Source organism: Bombus fervidus, chromosome 12 (assembly GCF_041682495.2).
Source record: "Bombus fervidus isolate BK054 chromosome 12, iyBomFerv1, whole genome shotgun sequence".
Lineage (NCBI taxonomy): Eukaryota > Metazoa > Arthropoda > Insecta > Hymenoptera > Apidae > Bombus > Bombus fervidus.
In genome coordinates, this window is record NC_091528.1 from 11,658,155 (window position 1) to 11,676,149 (window position 17,995).

Genomic DNA, 17,995 nt, shown 5'->3' on the forward strand with positions numbered 1-17,995 from the left:
AACGTCGATTAAAAATTCTCGAAACCAGGGTGATTCGATCGGCGAACCGGGATTCCAAGCGAACCAGGATTCGGGGCGAATCACGACTTTGTCGCGCGACTATACTACACGCAAACAGAGTGGAGGAGAAAGAAAAAAAAAGTCGACAAACGGATACGCGTTCATTGTTTTAAATCAGGGTGCTGGTTACGGGCTGTTAAAACAGCGACCCTAATGGTCGTTTTAAAACGAGTGGCATTTTTTACGCTCATCCCTAAATCTGGCCGCTGATACCTGTTGCACGTCCCCGGAAAAAAGTAATTCGACCAACGACCTACGTTGTCTCGTACCGTGTTCTCGTATCTCATACGCGTTTCACGATTAATCATTACGCCATTCGAGAACCATTACGCTTTCACGGACAGCGCGATGCGATTATCAATTACCGATCGATTTCGTGCGAATTGAATGCGATCGCGTCCAATTTTCTTTTCTTCGTTCTTTATCTTTCTTTCTTCCTTTTTCTCTTTTCTTCTTTCTTCAACCTATTCGACGAAATTAAAACCTCGCGTCGTACCGTACGCCATCATACGTCGCAACTCCGCCACCAACGCACGGCCGATTATCGTTATCGTTATCGTTATCGTTATCGTTATCGTTATCGATAGATGTTGTCCGTGGGCCGATTCACGGTACGAAATAAACTTTTCTTGTTGCAGGTGAACGTCCGTACAAGTGCCATCTACCGGATTGCGGGCGGGCATTCATTCAATTATCGAATTTGCAGCAACACCTTCGAAATCACGACGCTCAGGTGGAACGGGCGAAGAACCGGCCGTTCCATTGCAACATCTGCGGCAAAGGCTTCGCCACAGAATCCAGCCTTCGTACCCACACGTCGAAGGTCAGTCATGTATGTACCAAATCCGACGTCCAACAACAACAGGCATTTTGGCTACTTAACGCGGTGCTCGCACACGATAATAATCGAACCATGGTCGGAAAGATCCGGAGAACCGAGTCTAGAAAGTCAATCGGACGGTTGTACACGTGCGATATGTAACTCGTACATTACCTATATGCATTATCATAACGTAACTCGCCAATCTCCGCTGGACGCTCTTCTGTCGGCCGACAAACGCTATTACGCATAGTTTTTTCCTTAACCGTGTTACGGAACACGTTTCTCTGTATGCACACATGGTGGCGGGTCACGCTTCTGTCCCAACCATTTCTCTCAGCAGATTCAGTCTTATCTACCATAGGCTCCATCCTACTCTTTTCTTCGTTACGATCATATATATATATATATATATATATATACGTACGCAACTTTGTTAAACGTCACCGGACGAAACGATCTGTTCCGCGAAAATCAGCATACCGTTTAATCAGTTTTCCATGTTCGTGGGACCAGGGATTCGATGCACTGTAAAACGCGTCTCAATCGCGCTTTAAAACGCGGTAACGTAGCAGTTTCGAGCCACCGCGACGAGATCCATGTTTCGTTTTATCTTCGTAGGATCGTGAGACAAGGGACACCCACTCTCGCGTTAAACCGTGCAAAGAGTTTCGCTCCCGGTTCGCAAGTGCCACGTAACTCTACGACGCGACAGTCCCCGCGCGTGCTGCTGCTGCTGCTGCTGCTGCTGTCGTAACGATAGACAAAGATCCTAACAGTAGCTTAGATCATTCCGCTGGGTTTCTTCGTAACGCTTGGGACTGCTTTGGTTGTGGGTTTTCTGTTCCTTCTTTTTTTTTTTGCCTTTTTTTTTTTTTCTTCACCGACGAGCCGCTTCGAACTTTGAACGGCAGTTCGCAGGGCGATACAGGCCAACCTTCGTTCGACACACGTCTTCGTTCTGTCGCCCATTATCGATCGCTAACCGTCCCTGCAATATCGTCACTGCGATCTTCATCCAACGACGGCCGTAGCACGCCACGACTCGACGAGAAAAAAAAAATCATCCAAGAAGAAGCAAGCACCGAGACGTTCGTTTCGTACGAACTCAACGAACCACCGTGACTCGTGAAATCGTCGTTTAAGGAGCAACGGGACGACCAACGATCGGTGCTCGTTGACGCGTCAGTCCCGTTTGGAGAACAAAACCGCGAATACCGGGGAAAGCAACGTGCATTACAGATCGGACGTAGAGAGAGAGAGAGAGAGAGAGAGAGAGAGAGAAAGAAAGAGAGAGAGAGAGAGAGAGAGAAAGAAAGAGAGAGAGAGAGAAAGAGAGAGAGAGAGAGAGAAAAATCGAATCATCTGGAAGGAAGATCGCGTCGTCCCCGACGCTTAATCGAATTCACCCCTGGCGGTGAATCGCGGCACGTAGCGATTACCAGTGGAATCTTGTACCGTGGGGTGGTTTTTTGCCCGGTTCGCTCGGCCAACTGAATTTCTCAACCCTTTCGCCGCGCCAGGCACATGTCTTGACGAAAAAACGTGGGAAGGCATCTGTCGAGCCGTCCGTGACTCGGTCTTTTCTCTTGTTTCTCTTTGCTTGTCTTCTCGCGCTTCTCGCGCTTCTTTCGCCACAGTGAAGAACCAATCGGGTTCTTTTTACCCTGTCCAATTAGACCAAGCCTGTTGCGTAACCAGTCGTAAACTGACAATCTCCTTGTATAAGCTCGTAAGGTCTAAAAGAAGAAGCGGTAAACTCCAACGGATTATTCGCTCCATTGATACTCTACGATCGACGTACAAACGACGTTCTAGCGAGTACCGACAGAGTCGTCGAGTCTCCCCTTACGCGCGCGGCCCTCCATAGCGTCGAGTCTGATTGATCTGGCCCACGCTTGTCCATCGACACGCGCGACAGCAACGTACCTCGGTACCTTTGAAAGAAGGAAGAATGGAAGGAAGGAAGGAAGGAGGCAAGGAAGGAAAGAACCAAGACGCGTTTTTCTATCCAGAACCTTTTTAACGCCTGTTTCGTAAAACGGCGAGGAATCAGGTGCTTGCAAAGAGCCACGCGATCGTAATCCGAGTTACACGCCGCTTCCTGGGCAATAAATATCCTTCTTTTAACACGCTCCGCTCGTCAAGATCCTTTTAATTGAAAGCTAATCCTTGGCTAAAGCGTTCGGCTTCTTCCCCCCGTTCCGTGACCCGATAAATCTCCACGAGAACCGTCCCACGGATCCGACTTTCCACCTACGAGGGCGGTGGTACACGCGCTACTCGTGTTCGTCGCCGACAATCACCGACAAACGCGTTTAATAAAATAACGAGAGATACAGCGTTTCGCGAGCCGGTGCGAGGGGATGAAAACGGCTCGAGTTAAAAGTAGCCCGCGTTCAGCGCGCGTCTTTGTAGCGCGCGAGTCCCGCAGTCAAAAGAAACCGAGAAGAGGAAGAAGACGACCGGACTAGTGGAAGAAGAAGGAGCACGAGAGGAGAAGCAGGAGAAAAAGAAGAAGAAGAAGAAAGAGGAGCAGGGGAGATGAGGAGGAAGAGGAGGAGGAGGAGGAGTAGGAGGGGGCGGAGGAGGAAGAAGCACGAACACGAAACACGAGCAGGAACACGGAGAGGAAATCTTGCGAGAGAGTGCAGAGAAGTAATTAAAAGCCGCCAGCGCGACAGAAACAGAGTTCGTCCGCCTGGTGAAAATAAAACGAAACGAAACGAAACGAAACAAATGGAGAGAGAGCTCGAGCCCATCTTGCGCGGCTAATCGAATTTTCGCCAGGGCAGATTTCTTGAAATTGTTTTCGCTATTCCAGGCTATCTAGTCCCATCCCTTCGTCAACTACCCTGATAGCTAATGGATCGTTGTCTAAAACGGCAAGAAGAAAAAAGGAGAAAGAAGAAGCGAAAGTAGGAGAGAGCCGGAGAAAGGGGAGACGAAAGAGTTACACTCTGGGTCGAGGCCTGGCGTGTCGACGAAACATTATCCCGGCCGAGAAAGACAATACACTCCGAGTACGATATTATAATAGGCCGGAGCGTAAATGTATTATACGGAACGATCGGTAGCCAGCCGTAGAAACTTAGATTTCCTCCCTTCTACGCTTCCTTCGTGCGTCTTACGAACTGTGTTATCCCTTTCTTTGTTTCGAGCCAGCCGAAGAAGAACGGGCCGATGTTTCTTCCAATTCACGCGAGCTTTACGCGTTCGCAGACTTGCCGTTAGACGACAAGGCCATTCGACGCAGGGACACAGACTGGTCCGATCGAGGAAATCAATTTCAAACAGATCATCCGCCTGCTGTCTCGTTTTCCCTTCTCGGTCGTTTTGCATCTCTGCCTTTTTCCACGCGACCAAAATGTCAAAGCACTGCGAACTCGCCCGTGTCTGTGGTTTCTTCGCTGCTTCTCCGTCACGTCTTACCCACTTTTGCGTGGCACACAGCCTTCGTATTTATCCGTAGTTTAGCGGTACAAGGGGTTGAATGTCGTGCAACACGATACAACCCTTTCTGCTGGCGTACTTTCTCGTACCTTCGACCTTCTTCCGACTCACCTCCGGGCTCTTCCCATCGAGCCCCTCTACCCTCTTCTTAATTGCCCAAGCGCGCAGCTCGGTAAAAACTCGTTAGCCATTAGATTTATTTTTCCTCTCGCCACGGGGATTCATTCCGTGTTTCAAAAACCGTGCCGCGCCGCGCCGCGTCCGTTACCTTGCTTCTTTAACTTTGCTTTCCCTATACCTTTTATATATATATTTTTTCTCTCTCTCTCTCTCTCTCTCTCTCTCTCTCTCGCTCTTTCTTTTCTTATATTTTTCCTTTTTTCTTTATCTTCTCTTTCTCTTCTTTCGATCAAGAAACTGACCGCGACTTGACGATCGAAATTTCGCCGTCGGAACAGCCGGCAGAACATTGCGATGCGCGTAAAAGCACCGTCGAATTGCGAACGAAACGCTTGTTTATATTCTTTGTATCAAGCAAGGGACGTTGGAATGTGGGCATTCTGAAAAATTCAACTGAATCTAAACGATATTTAATTGTCTCGAATTAATGTAAATTGATCTTCATTTCATGCTGGTCTCTCTTTGTCGCAGTGTTCCAAGTACCCATGGCAACGATTAAAGGTAAAACGATCGGGTCAAAATGCGGGAGAGCCCATGGGAATTCCTTTCGGGTGTAATTCCGATATGCTTGCAAAATTTCACGTTTCATTTGTCCATCGACAGTAACGAGGAAACCGCGGCTCGCTCTCTTTCGATCGATTTTCACCCCTAAACTCGATGAAACTTCGAGGAAATTCGATATACGTTCTCCACGTGTCTAGTATCTGGCGTTCGTTAATCGATCACGTCCTCTGCATCCTCCGTGATAATTGGCTACATTAGGAGCCTCGATACGCACGATCTAACGATTCCGATGTTTCTCCATCTTATCACAGACATCGACGGAAACGTTCACGCTCGCGTTGTTCGTGGCGCCCTGTTGTGTGCTTTAATACCACGCCAAGTACGGTCTAAGAGTCGTCCTTCGATCCAAGCCTGCCAATCGCCTGGGAAACAGGACGCACGCAATCTCTACTTCTTATACACATGCTCCTATACACGCGTTTTCTGATCAAACGATTCGCCCATCGCTGCGGGTAACACCGATCGACTCCCCCGCGTGTTAGCCACGCGCCTCCAAACGTTAACTTCCCTGGCCGGTGCGACATCGTTGCCTGGCGAGTCTCCAGAAGGACCTCGTCGTTCTTCGCTTCTTTTACGGCGTTAAAATAGAAAAGTGGGACGCGGCCTTTCGTGGCACAGCGTCTCCAACCGTAAACCGGGCCATTCCGTCCGAAACTTCTTTTTTCCAAGCAGTTTCGACGTATTTGTTTTTCGCGGTATCGTTTTCTCGCGGCATCGTTTTCTCGCGCCACCGAGAGAACACGAGCTCCAACCACCACATCTAGCTCGAATCAACGAGATCTCCTCTCGTCTATTTCGACCATTTTTTTTTTCCTTCCCCCGGCCTCGGATCCCCCTCGATATTAATTTTTTGCACAGTCTCCGCCTCAGCGGGCCCCCTTTTTCTCCTCTCTGTTTCGGTACCGTACACACAACACTCCATCGCCGACCGAAACCTAATGAAATCATTCCCGCTCCGATTCGGCTGGGGTGGGATTTCTGCCCATTGTGCAACACCCCTCAGTTTTTTTTCGCTCTCCTAGTAACGAAAACGTTAGAGGGTCGCGTCGAAACTGCTATTGGTAAAACACGGGGGGAGCGGGGGGAACCTGCATCCTCAACCCTTCGCCGGTAGTTGCGTTTTTCTCTTTCTTCTCTTTTCTTTTTCTTTTTTTTCCCCCTCTCTCTCTCTCTCGAACCCCGCTCGCCTTTCCTCCTTTCGCTCTTCGGGGGTGATCGGACACTCATAACCCGTGGATTACCAGCGCGTGATACGCCAAAAAAACGCGTCGGCCTGCAGCAATATGCGATAGGTGGCACAAAAGAGGAAATAAACCATTGGAGAGAGAAAGAGAGAGAATAAGAGAGAGAGAGAGAGAGAGAATGAGAGAGGGAGAAAGGGTATGAAATCAAACAATTCTTAATGAAAGAAATCACGCGTGCCCCACCGCGCATTATTTCATATCGCGTCATACTCTTTTAATCGCGTACCTTCTCGTGCCAACGAAACGTGACGGTATCGGATCAGGCAATAACGTCAGATACGTTTGCAATAGTCGTGCGAGCCTATCATGAATCATCGTTCGAGGACTTTCTTCCGACCTCGTGATTCTCGTATTTTCGCTGGAAGAATCTGAAAAACGGAAGAAGAGAAAAAGAGAAGAAGAGAAGGAAGGAAGAGAGAGAAGAGAGGAAGAAAAATTACATAGAGAGGAAAGAATATACGATAACTTCTGACGCTTGCGAAACAAACCGTTTCCAAGTATCAGACCGAAGGAACCGACACTGAAAGAGCAAGACGACGACCGGTCAACGAATATCTTTTACAGACTTCGTTCGTTGGTGTAACCGAGTATCGTACGAAGGTTGTCTGTCGGCGAGGCTCGCGGCCTCGTTGCGGCTGAAAAAGCCAAGGAAAGGAGACGGCTGGGAAAAAAAAGAGAAATGACGCGAAAAGAATTGCGCGGCTCGTGAATGACCTTCGGATTTTATCACTTTAGTCCGAGGAGACAGAGGGACCCGCGCCGTGTCGCTCGTTTCGCTTCGATTTTTGCGAAACTTTTATCGAGATGCGAAATACCGAGACGATATCGGTAGAGACAAGAGAGAAAAAGGGGCAACGAACAAAGGACAACGCGTGAAATAAAAGGCGCGACGTGCCGACTATCGAGCGGATACGATAGAACGCGACGGATCATCATTCTCGTGCTGATTTTCTTCCAGCCGATCAAAGATGGTCCCTTTTCTGTGAACACAAAATGGCTCCATCGAGCCTAGCGTCACGCATCGCTACGCGTGTGCTCACACCCACTTCCTTTTTACGCCACTCCCTGGCCAGAGCTTGGCTTTAAACACACCAAAGAGTTTGACCAGACGAATAACTCTATCTAAATAGCTAGGCTAGAAGCGGAGACGACAAAGATGCGACTAAAACAGCGTCGCCGTTGCAAAAAAAAAGAAAAAAAGAAAAAGAAAAAGAAAAAGAAGAAGAAGTAGAAGAAGAAGAAAAAGAAAAGAAACGATGTAACGAGGCTGCCCTGTCCATCGGAAACGAAAGTAAACCAACAAAACGAAGCTTCCGATACAGTCGAGATTATTGACTCGCGACTCGATATTCAATCTCGCGATAATCAATTCGAACGCATCGAGCCTGTTCGAGGGACCAGGAAACGTGGAATTGGGAATAGGTGTGCTGAGCTCGCGGCCAGCAACCGCGTACAGCCGAGCAGAGATGAATCTGGTCACGGCGAATCATAAAGTCCCTTGGGGATTCGCCCACGCTGCACCACTCTCCTCCTGTACCAGCGTGCAAAGAGAAAGGAGAAAAGAGAAGATCGACGCGGAGAAAGAGAGGAAGGACAAAGACAGAGAGCGCAAGGAAAAGGAACGAAGAGAAAGAGAGCGGGTAGCAGAAGGAGAGTCGAGGTATTCGCGGTGCAAAAAGCGAGGATGCAGGCAAAAAAGGAAGAGCGCAACGAAGAAACCGGTTTTTTCCAGTTGGGCCAGGTCGGGGCGTCGAACCTACGGACCGCAGCCTCCCTCCGAGAATAACTTGCATGCAGAGGCAGAGGCAGAGGCAGAGGCAGAGGCAGAGGCAGCGTCGGCGACGTCGACGTACAGCATCTTCTTCGTGGTGTATCGGTTCAACCGGCTCGAGGATGCCCTAGGTCCGGGAAGAAAGAAGGACGCCGGGGCTTTGGCCCGTCAAAAACAACCGGGAGGCGTGCCTTGGAAAGAATATCGCCTATCGTCAAAGAAGAACACGACGATTGCAAGCGAGCGTGGGTGTTTCTCCGCGAGTAGAAAGAAGAGGCGGTTTACCGGGTAGAAAGAGGAGGGCAAGGATCCTTTAAACTTTGGGTTCATTGACGCCGCAGCACGTCCACCAACCTTCCTTGTCGCGATATTTTTCTCCCGTTTTGTTTCACTGACTGGCTGTTCCGATTAGCCCAGGTCAAGCAAACCTTCGCGAACCAGGTGTAAATCGTTTATCTCGAACGAAAAGTAGATCGGCCCAATTTAGAAAAGATTTTAGCAATGTACAAAATCAGCGTATATCAGCGTACATCAGCGTGTATCAGCGATAAAAAGTATCAACAAAGTAGGTACAAAGAGGCTAGGAAACGTGGCTAGGAACGATTGGTAGGCGAGAAATATTCGCGGAAAATCAGCGATACGACGAAAGACTCGGAAGGGGAAAGGTAGTCGTAAGAAAAAGGCTGAACGTAGGTCAACGACGCCTGGTGTTATTTTAAACTGGCGGCCCTGCCCGAGATTCGGGGCTCTTCTCCGTTGGGTTGACGGTCTCAACTCGGTCGCGGTTGTCCCAGGTCCGGAAAAAAAGAAAGTCACGGGTTCGGGTCGGTTCGGTTCCGTGAAGACAGGCACGGAGAGGGGGAAGGAAAGAACGAAAGAGCGAAAGAACGAAAGAGCGAAAGAACGAAAGAACGAAAGGACGAAAGAACGAAAGAACGAAAGGACGAAAGAACGAAAGAAAGAGAGAAGGACGACTCGCCGCGATGAAAAAGGAGAAGAGAAGGAAGGAGAAGATGAAAAAAGGAGGATGCGTTGTGTGCATCAAAGTTGAGAGGGGGGGGAGGGGGCGGCGGCGGCGGCGGGGAGAGGATTGGCAGGAAGAAAGGAACGAGCCGAGTAAAGACCCCAAAACTTTCGGGTCATTGCCGTCTGGTCTCGTTTTAGCCTTTCCTTCCTCCCACCTTCTCCTTCTTCTTTCCTCCCTCTTCGTATTCTTTTTCTCTCCGTTTTAAGCACTCTTTCGAGCAAGGTTGACCGCCATGTTTTTCCTCAGCGCGTGCCCCTACCGCCTCGTGTGCGTAAACCGACCTTCGCGTGTGCGAGAGAGAAAAGAGAGAGAAATAAGATGAGATGGCAAGAAAAAAAAAAAAAAAAAAAAATGTAGAGAAAGAATGATCAATACCGTACGACCGCGAAATTGTAGCTAACACGAGGTCGCCAATGACGAAGACAGATACTTGCAACGAGGACGTCGAATTTCGTTCATTACTCTCTTCATATTATCCGTTTAAAGGATGGCCTTTGTCAGCCGTCGTCGATCGTAATCCTCGATTATATCGGATGCAAAGAAACGCGTTGCAACAATTACCAATCGACGATCAAACCGATAACTGCGACAAAGGCCATCGCAATTGTGTCGTAGTATCGTAGCTAGTCATTTGATCTATGCTTTGCATACCCGTTCAACTGTGAGGTCGTGCGAGATCAATCGGAGATCCATCATCTATCAAAGTTGTGGGTTCTTTCTTTTTCTCTTTTTTCTATTTTTTTTTTTTTCATTTCTTCTTCTTTTAAATATCCACCTTATTTTTTAGAATCCTTGCTCGATCACGTTCATTCGTTCCGATCGTTCTCCGGACCTCACGCTTCTATAAATTCGTCTGTCTGGGCTTTGCTTTCTCCGTCCCATCTTCCTCCTCCTCGTGTCCATCCTCGTGTCCATCCTCGTGTCCATCCTCGTGTCGCACATCCGTTCGTTCACTCACGCTCCATGATTCTGCGGCAGAAACACTTAGTTCTTCTGCCGTCGCAACGCGACCACGCAGCAAAGAATCGATCGTCCATCTCGTGCCATCCAACTCCTTCCAGCGATCCTATATAACGATACAACTGGCGATCCGTCAGCTTCGACACCGATATACCAATTGTGCAAATCCTTGCCCGAAATGTCCCCTCTGCCAGACACTCGAGGCGAATCCCCTTTTGCAAAAATGTAGTTGGTGGTGGCGGCGGTAAATCGGTATCCTAACTCTCACTGGTCAATCGTTCTGTTCTGTGCGCTGCCTGTCCTGCGCTTCTGGTTCGCGACTCTGTGGTGGTATTCTGTGGGTCGGCTCTCTACCGGTGCGCCGCGTGTGCCTGCTTCCGGTTCCTCTTCTTCCGGCCCCCAAAAAAGGAGTTGCAACAGCGTGTTGTGTTCCAGCAACACGCCGCCCTGATCGGCGGCCCGAACGCAACCAGCTGTCCCGTCTGCCACAAACTCTTCCTCGGTGGCGAAGCTCTCATGGAGCACATGAAGCACACCCACAAGGATCCGAATGCCTCCGGCGTTGCCAGTAAGTATCTACGATAGTCGAGCACCCTCGACCTCGTCCGTTTCACTCTTTCTTTCTCCTTGCTTTTTTCTCTCTGTCCCTCTGTCACATATACTTATAGATATCGCACATGGGTATAAACACACGTCTTCTATCTGTTTTACGCACTAACGCTACCAATATATCTGTCTGTCGACTAACGCACGATTATTACGGCGCGATGATCTAGTTTTTCTTGCGCTTCCGTTTCTGGGAGACACCACGGTGGAGAACGACTCGTAGACGATGGGGACGCGCGTACACCAGAGCCGCTTATTCGTGCAATCGGTTGACTCCGCGCGAACAAAATCCGTACTCCGTTAGAGAAAATCGATGAAATCGATGAAAAAGATGATTCGATGCAGCGGCGCTCGTGTGTCACTGTAGAAATTTGGAAAACTCGACTTAACCGCGGTACCATCTACATTTCCGAGTGGAGTGGCCTGTTAACGGCCATCATATTGCACATACGTATATGTGCTCTGCTTGGTGAATCGCGTAGAATTGTGCACGAACAAAATGATAGATCTCTTCCGTTGGATTAAGATTAGGGTTAATCGCGAGAGATTTTCGAGTTCTCTACGATCGGCTCTTCCCCGTGGTCTCCGAGTTTTGCTGGGGATTCCGTCCGTCCGTCCGTCCGTCCGTCCGTCCGTCCGTCCGTCCGTCCGTCCGTCCTTTCTAACACACCAGCTAACGAGGGTTTCTCGCGAGAATTCCGCCAAGGAGAAAGAAAGAACGGAGATAGACGTAACGAGGGTGCCCCTTAATTGCGAGTAAGCCTAAAAGAGAGAGAAAGCGAGAGAGGTGGAACGATCGCTCCTCGAGACACGAGGGGTGGTTCGTCCTTAGTATTTAAGTACGTTTCACATTCCCCACCTAAGAACTTGCTTTGGCGCGGGCGATATGCACACATTGTCCTGTCACTTCTTCGTACTGTTTCGCTCAACGGAAAAAGGGGGTGTAGCACTTAGCGCACTCGCCCAACTAATACTTTGCGTACTACTATTCGCTAATATAAAACCGGTGCTTCAAAAGGGTGTCTCGTTCCGACTTTTGTGCGTGTTCTGTTAAGTGTGTGGGCATACGTATAGATAGACGTACAGAGAAGAACGATCGACGTGCGCCAAGTCAATGAGAATCTCTTTACGAAACCGCATGCCGTTTTTTCCAACGCGTCGTGTCTCGTTTCCTCCATCATTTTCTAAGTAACAGATACTACGGAAAAAAGCCAAAGTGCCAGTATCGACCTGGTGTCTTTTCTCATAGTGATAACAGAGATACGTACACGACGTAAATAACCCATCTTTCGTCTGAAATGCAACGTTATAGAAAAAATGAACGTAACAGATATAGAATTTTCTACTACGGTCCGTGCGGACGATACCAATATCGATACATATATATATATACGAATATATGTGTGTGTATATATATATACATGTGTGTGTATATATATACACACACACACACACATATATATATATATAGATCTCTCTCTACCAAAGAGAAACCGAGAAAAGCTGACAGTGATATAAAAGTATATAATGTATTAATATGTAAACGGAGAAACGGAGAAAAAGAAACGGACTAAATAGTAAAGAACGAAATTTCCTCGGCAAAGTGAGGAAAAGGGAAAAAGACTGCGAGGGAAGGAGGGAAAGAGGGAAAGAGAGAGAGAGAGAGAGAGAGGGGGAGAGAGATTCGTCGAACTTTTCTTTGTGCGTCTATAAGCGTGCAAGCGCGCGTACGTGCGTGTGTATCTTGGTTTTTGGGCCGACGACCTCGCTCGTGAAAGGGAGCCAGCAACGGCAGAAGCAGCGCGCGGTGAGTCCGAGGTCAGTGCTCTCCTGATCCTCGGCTATCCGTGTCTGCAAGGATTCTCCCTTCGCCTTCGAGGTCGACTGGAATGTCGACGTACGTACGCGCGTATGTACACGCGAATGCGTGAGAAATAAGGTGGTGGAGAAGGAGAAGGATGATGATGATGATGATGATGATGATGATGATGATGATGATGAAGATGATGGTGATGATAATGATGATGATGATGATGATGATGATAATGAAAGAAACAAAAGAACGAAGAAGGATGATAATAAGGATGGTGGTGATATGACGATGGTGATGACGATGGCGATGATGATGATGATTATGATGGTGATGATGATGATTATGATTATGATGGTGATGATGATGATGATGATGATGATGATTATTATGATGATGATGATGGAGGAGGTGGCTTTCGTTCCTTGGGAAGCTTTATCCTGCTTAGCATTGACCTTGAAATTGTGTCGCCCTATTGTTCCCTCCGCTGACTGCACAACCTCCGTTGCCGGGGTTTACCTAGCGAAGCGACGGACCGCCAACCACCCGTGTCCAGTGTGCGGAAAACACTACGTCAACGAGGGTAGTCTTAGGAAACATTTGGCCTGCCATCCTGAGACCAGTCAACTTAGCACAAGCCTCAGGATGTGGCCGTGCTCGGTGTGCCAAGCCGTCTTCACTCATGAGAGCGGTAAGTATGATCCTTCGTTTTACAGAAATCATGTATCAATCATGCTTTTATTACATTTTCCGTTCTTTATCGATTTCGTGTTTGCCGTGTATTATCAGTTTCGTTTCAATGGCATTATCGAACGTTCGTTTAATCGGTATCTAAGCCTTGTCCAACTAACCGAGACTCTATCGAGACCGATTTACTTTGCTGTTAAGGTTTGTTGAGTCACATGGAGCACATGAGGATGGACCCCAAGCATCAGTTTGCGGCGCAATACGTTTTAAGTCGCGCCGCCGCCGAGAGGCGGGAGAGAGAAATCCTTGCGTCTTCGAGTCTAGGTATGAGGTGTTATCGTAATTTCTTGTTTAGCGCGGGAACGATGCGAAAACGATGCGAGTACGATGCGATAACGATGCAGAAACGATAGGAAAACGATGCGACAACGATCTGAAAACGGCAAACATCGTAACCACATGTACGATTCTCGTGTACAGGTGCGGGATTGGGTGTTTTGGGAAGCCAAACAGGCGGACCACAAAATTTGCAACAGCCGCCGATGTGCCCTTCGCCGTCGGCTCATTCGGACAGCAGCAGTGGAAACGGAAGATTATCGTCGGCCGGTAGTGAACCTGGTACGCTCCCCGATCTTGTTCCTCGTCTTCTTGCAAATGGTCGTCTGGAATAATCGTTAGAGTGTCGTGAATATCTTAGAGTAGACAATCTTAACACCGAACCAACAACCTTCTCGCATACACGTTTGTCGAAATATGTATCATTATAATACGCTCTAAGTAACAATCGCCGAGCTCCGAAATACCACAGCGAGAGTTGTGTATTGTAGTAAACATTATTACGCTTTATCTGGGTAAAATAAATCATCTACGAATTCTTGTGTGAGTAATTTCGTCGTACGAACGCTCAAGCTCACTCCGTTTTATAATCTCGTCTCTCTTTATACGTACATATGTATCGAATATATAATAACAACTCGATTAGATCATAGTTTTGTGTAGCGCGACTTCACACCCATCATCCTGCAAATCCGCCGTCAAGCGTACTAACGAGAGCAGACTTTTGCGCAGGTACCGGTCTGCTCAACAACAACAACAATAACAACAACAACAATATGGCGTCGCCGGGGCCGAGTGGCAACAAGCTGAGCGAGATGCTACGAGCAGGAAGCCAACCAGGCTCCGCGCAACAGTACCACGACGAGATGCAGTCGCAACAACAACGTATGGCGGTGATGGCCGCCGCTGTGTCAGCGGGTAAGGATCGCCGTTCCGCGATCTACTCCTATTCCGGATCGATTAATCGATCGGATCGGTCCAAAGAACCGTCGCGATAGAACGCTTGTGTCGGCTCGACGCCAAGGCCGTCGATACCGCTCTTATCGAGACCCGACGAGTCACGACGCTTCAGCAGAAACATACGCTTCGTTCGTTCTACACAACCATTACCGATAAACTTTGATTTATAATTATATTTTTCCGTTTTTACGTTACTCCTGCTTATCTACGACGCGTAGCGTGCACTCTCCATCTTAAAACGGCTATCGATCGCCGACAATTGACCGATTTAGAGCCAGATGGCACGCAAAGCGTGTAAACGAGATTATTAAAACTCGCGTCCAGTGAATCGATCAGCAGCCTAGCGATGTACCATACGCTCCGAGATGACTTTCATTTACGATCGACAGGTTTACAAAATTCAGTGTCGCCGAATCTATCACCGGTGGACATGGCGTCCCTGGCGGCGGCGATGAGAATGGGAAACAACGGTGACATGAGCGGTGGTGCGCAAGGATCAACGGGACCGCAACAACAGGGAGTTCAAGCAACCGGACCAGAACAGACTCTGAGAATGCATCAGGCGGAAGCCTTACTGCGTTCTCAAGCCGAAGCCGCGCTCAGGCTGGCTGTAAGTACGCCTTCTTCCTCCCGATTTCGTCCAATCTTTTTCTTCCTCCCGATTTCGTCCAATCTTTTTCTTCCTCTTCTTCTTCGTCGTCGTTGTCGTCGTCGTCGTCGTCGATCGAATTAAATGGATATTACGTTCCTCGTACTACGATATTAGGTGTCGCAAGCGGCAGCGGCGGCAGCCAGTTCCGCGGTTGGCGGTGACGTGAGGCATCATTTGGGACAGCACAACGGAGGCAGCACCTCTGGCATGCCTGGACATCACACGAACCAGCAAATGTCTCAACAAGATACCTTACCGCCTGACCTCGGTGAGTCAACGTACACCTTTATGCATCGCGATCAAGAGACCGCCAACGTTTACGCAAATTTCAATCTTTACGAAGACGATCGAAAAAATGCAACGTACGCGGAGATTCGTTCTATCTATCTATGGAATATCGTAACCGGTGGCATATTCTGTCTGTTAGGTGCGCTCTTGCACCTTCATGTTCCGCTTAATAATATAAACGCTTAATTAATCTCTTTGCAACTCCAAGATGATAAAACAACGTAACACCGACAACATTTTTCGCAGGGGAAGCGCTGCGATTACAAGAACAGCGATTAGAACAGGCCCTGAGGCTTCACGGTGATCCTCGAGCCCTGAGTTTCACTCTCCAGCACGTCGTCAATCAACAGAACAATCAGCAACCATGAAAATTCAGTTACTACTGAGACGAGTGGACCCCTTGGACGTCGGATCAGACGGGCCTGCAGCAAGTTGAAAGACTCAATCAGCAACCTCTTCAAGGCGCTGAACGTTCAATAACTCTCAACGAGCAACAACAACAACAACAACAAGGTTCGTCTGGCATCGGTCTTCAGCAGCAACAGCAACATCATCATCAGCAGCAGCAGCAGCAGCAGCAGCAGCATCACCACCACCACCACCAGCAGCAGCAGCAGCAGCAGCAGCATCACCACCACCAACCGCAGCAACAACAACACCAACAACAACAGCAGCAGCAGCATCCTGAAGATCGTGGTATCAAGAGGAAGGCCGACAATATGATCGGTAACTCTGACAACGTGTAAAGAGAACGACGTACATCGACGATGAACTGTGCAAACCGTTTATCGTCTTCTACGTCGATTCTAACATAGAAGGCGTCCAAGTGAGGTCATCCGCGAAATTACTCCTGTCTCAGCAGTAGAAACGAATTATTCCAGTAAATTAACTAATTGAGAGTCTGAAAACGAATGATTGTTTTTCAGATTCGCGAGAAAAATCCTATTTTCACTCGGTTAACGCGCGACGATTGGGAGAGATCGTCGTGGTCGAGCCAATGGTGAAACTCTTCTCTTCGAGAGAACGAAGAAGGAGGGCAGGATAACGGTCATACGTATCTAGAAATCCGTTAGACGGTGCGTGACGAGAACAGCGGTGGCAATGATCTTCTAGCGGCACGCGATTCTTCGCGTGGACCACGTTGTTCCTACTCGAGTCCTGGATCTAGAGTTCCTAGAACGACGACGCTCGCCGAACGAGAGGGCCGTCGCTCGTCGAGGACGGTTCTCGCCGCCGGTTCTCTCTTTCGAGCGATATTGCTTGTTTCGTTGAGTCGCTCTGTCAGAATTCTCAGGACGCATTGTTACAACCGCTGTTCCACATCACCCCTGAGACGTGCCATAATATATCGAACGAAACTGCTAACCAATGCGCGCCTTGTCGTCCCTCGAGTCAAGAGATGACACTTCAGGTTGCGTACAGTACTATGGTTTTTTTTAGTACAAGAGCCAAACGTGGACTCGTGCAAGCTGGATAGGTGACAACAAACGATCGTCCTCGTTCCAGCGGCCGGTCTAGGCTCAACAAACTAAACTATATATATACATATATACATACCTAGAAACCAGTTTAAGATACCCTTAATCTTAGCTCCCGTAACGTTTAAGCCAGAAACAACGCGTCTGATATGTGCGTAAACGCGGTCAGGTGGATCAGCTAATCCCCGTACGTTCGTTGGTTAAATACGCGTACACGTTATCCCCTTCCCGTTTATCGGACAAACGCGCGACAAGTTACAAAAAAAACGGACGGTCTGATCCGCGAAATCGTGCGGCGCGGCGCGGCACGGCGAGAGGTACTCGTCGTCGCCCGTCGACTACGTTAGTGATACACGAGTACACAGAAAGAAATGAACACGAAAACTTGTTACACAGAAACACTAAACACCAACTACACACCTAATATACACGCGAAATAAAAAATCTACTACACGTAAGAATATAAAAATGCGCGCAACTTGTGCTGGTCGGCAGCACTAAAACTATTAGCTCGTAAGCGAACAAACAAAATATAATTATTACAAACAGTTATATTATATATATTATATATATACATACAGAGAGTCTGGAGTGTACGATGGAAACAAAACGAAAAAAGAATTCACACGATGGAATGGGATGGGACGGGGGCCCGAGGAACGGGGCCCCCCTCCTTTCGATGTACTACACGTGCACATTTTCAAAGAATAATCGTGAGAGTGTACGGGAGCATTTTTCGTGAAACGAGCACGCCAGAAAAATGACGAAGAACAAGGTGAAAATAAGAAAGATGAAGATAAAAAATGATGATGAAGAGAGAGAAATAAAAAAAACTAAATGCTAAATATTATATATATTATATATATATATATATAAATATTATAAATAATAGATATAGGGTCTATGAGACTAGGATAAATTAGGCGAAAGAGAAAATCGAATGAATGGGTAGCGCGTGCCCAGGCAGTGGTACACGATCGAGCCAAGAGCCACGTCGACGAGAGAATGGAAGAGACGCAGACGAGAATCGAGAGAGATGCCAGAATGCGCACACGATGCGAGAAAGATCGGGAGAAAGACGGGAGAAAGACGGGAGAAT

General features: G+C 48.2%; 2 protein-coding genes across 17 annotated transcripts in view; both read left to right on the forward strand.

Annotated features, from left to right (window-relative positions):
- Dati (zinc finger protein datilografo) overlaps window positions 1-15,809 on the forward strand; it is a 60,108-nt gene extending 44,299 nt beyond the window's left edge. For 4 of the 15 annotated variants that reach the window (XM_072013586.2, XM_072013578.2, XM_072013588.2 and 1 more), the window contains 10 exons: window positions 699-892; window positions 4,985-5,014; window positions 10,488-10,647; window positions 12,974-13,186; window positions 13,384-13,506; window positions 13,663-13,800; window positions 14,239-14,436; window positions 14,868-15,088; window positions 15,245-15,398; window positions 15,665-15,809. In XM_072013586.2, the coding sequence (XP_071869687.1) occupies window positions 699-892; window positions 4,985-5,014; window positions 10,488-10,647; window positions 12,974-13,186; window positions 13,384-13,506; window positions 13,663-13,800; window positions 14,239-14,436; window positions 14,868-15,088; window positions 15,245-15,398; window positions 15,665-15,786 (1,553 nt within the window). In that variant the 3' untranslated portion in view covers window positions 15,787-15,809. The remainder of the gene's footprint in view (window positions 1-698; window positions 893-4,984; window positions 5,015-10,487; window positions 10,648-12,973; window positions 13,187-13,383; window positions 13,507-13,662; window positions 13,801-14,238; window positions 14,437-14,867; window positions 15,089-15,244; window positions 15,399-15,664) is intronic. The other 11 variants (XM_072013577.2, XM_072013579.2, XM_072013576.2 and 8 more) reach the window with 11 other exon arrangements.
- LOC139992617 (protein daughterless) overlaps window positions 1-17,995 on the forward strand; it is a 358,939-nt gene that overhangs the window by 323,377 nt on the left and 17,567 nt on the right. The window lies entirely within an intron of this gene.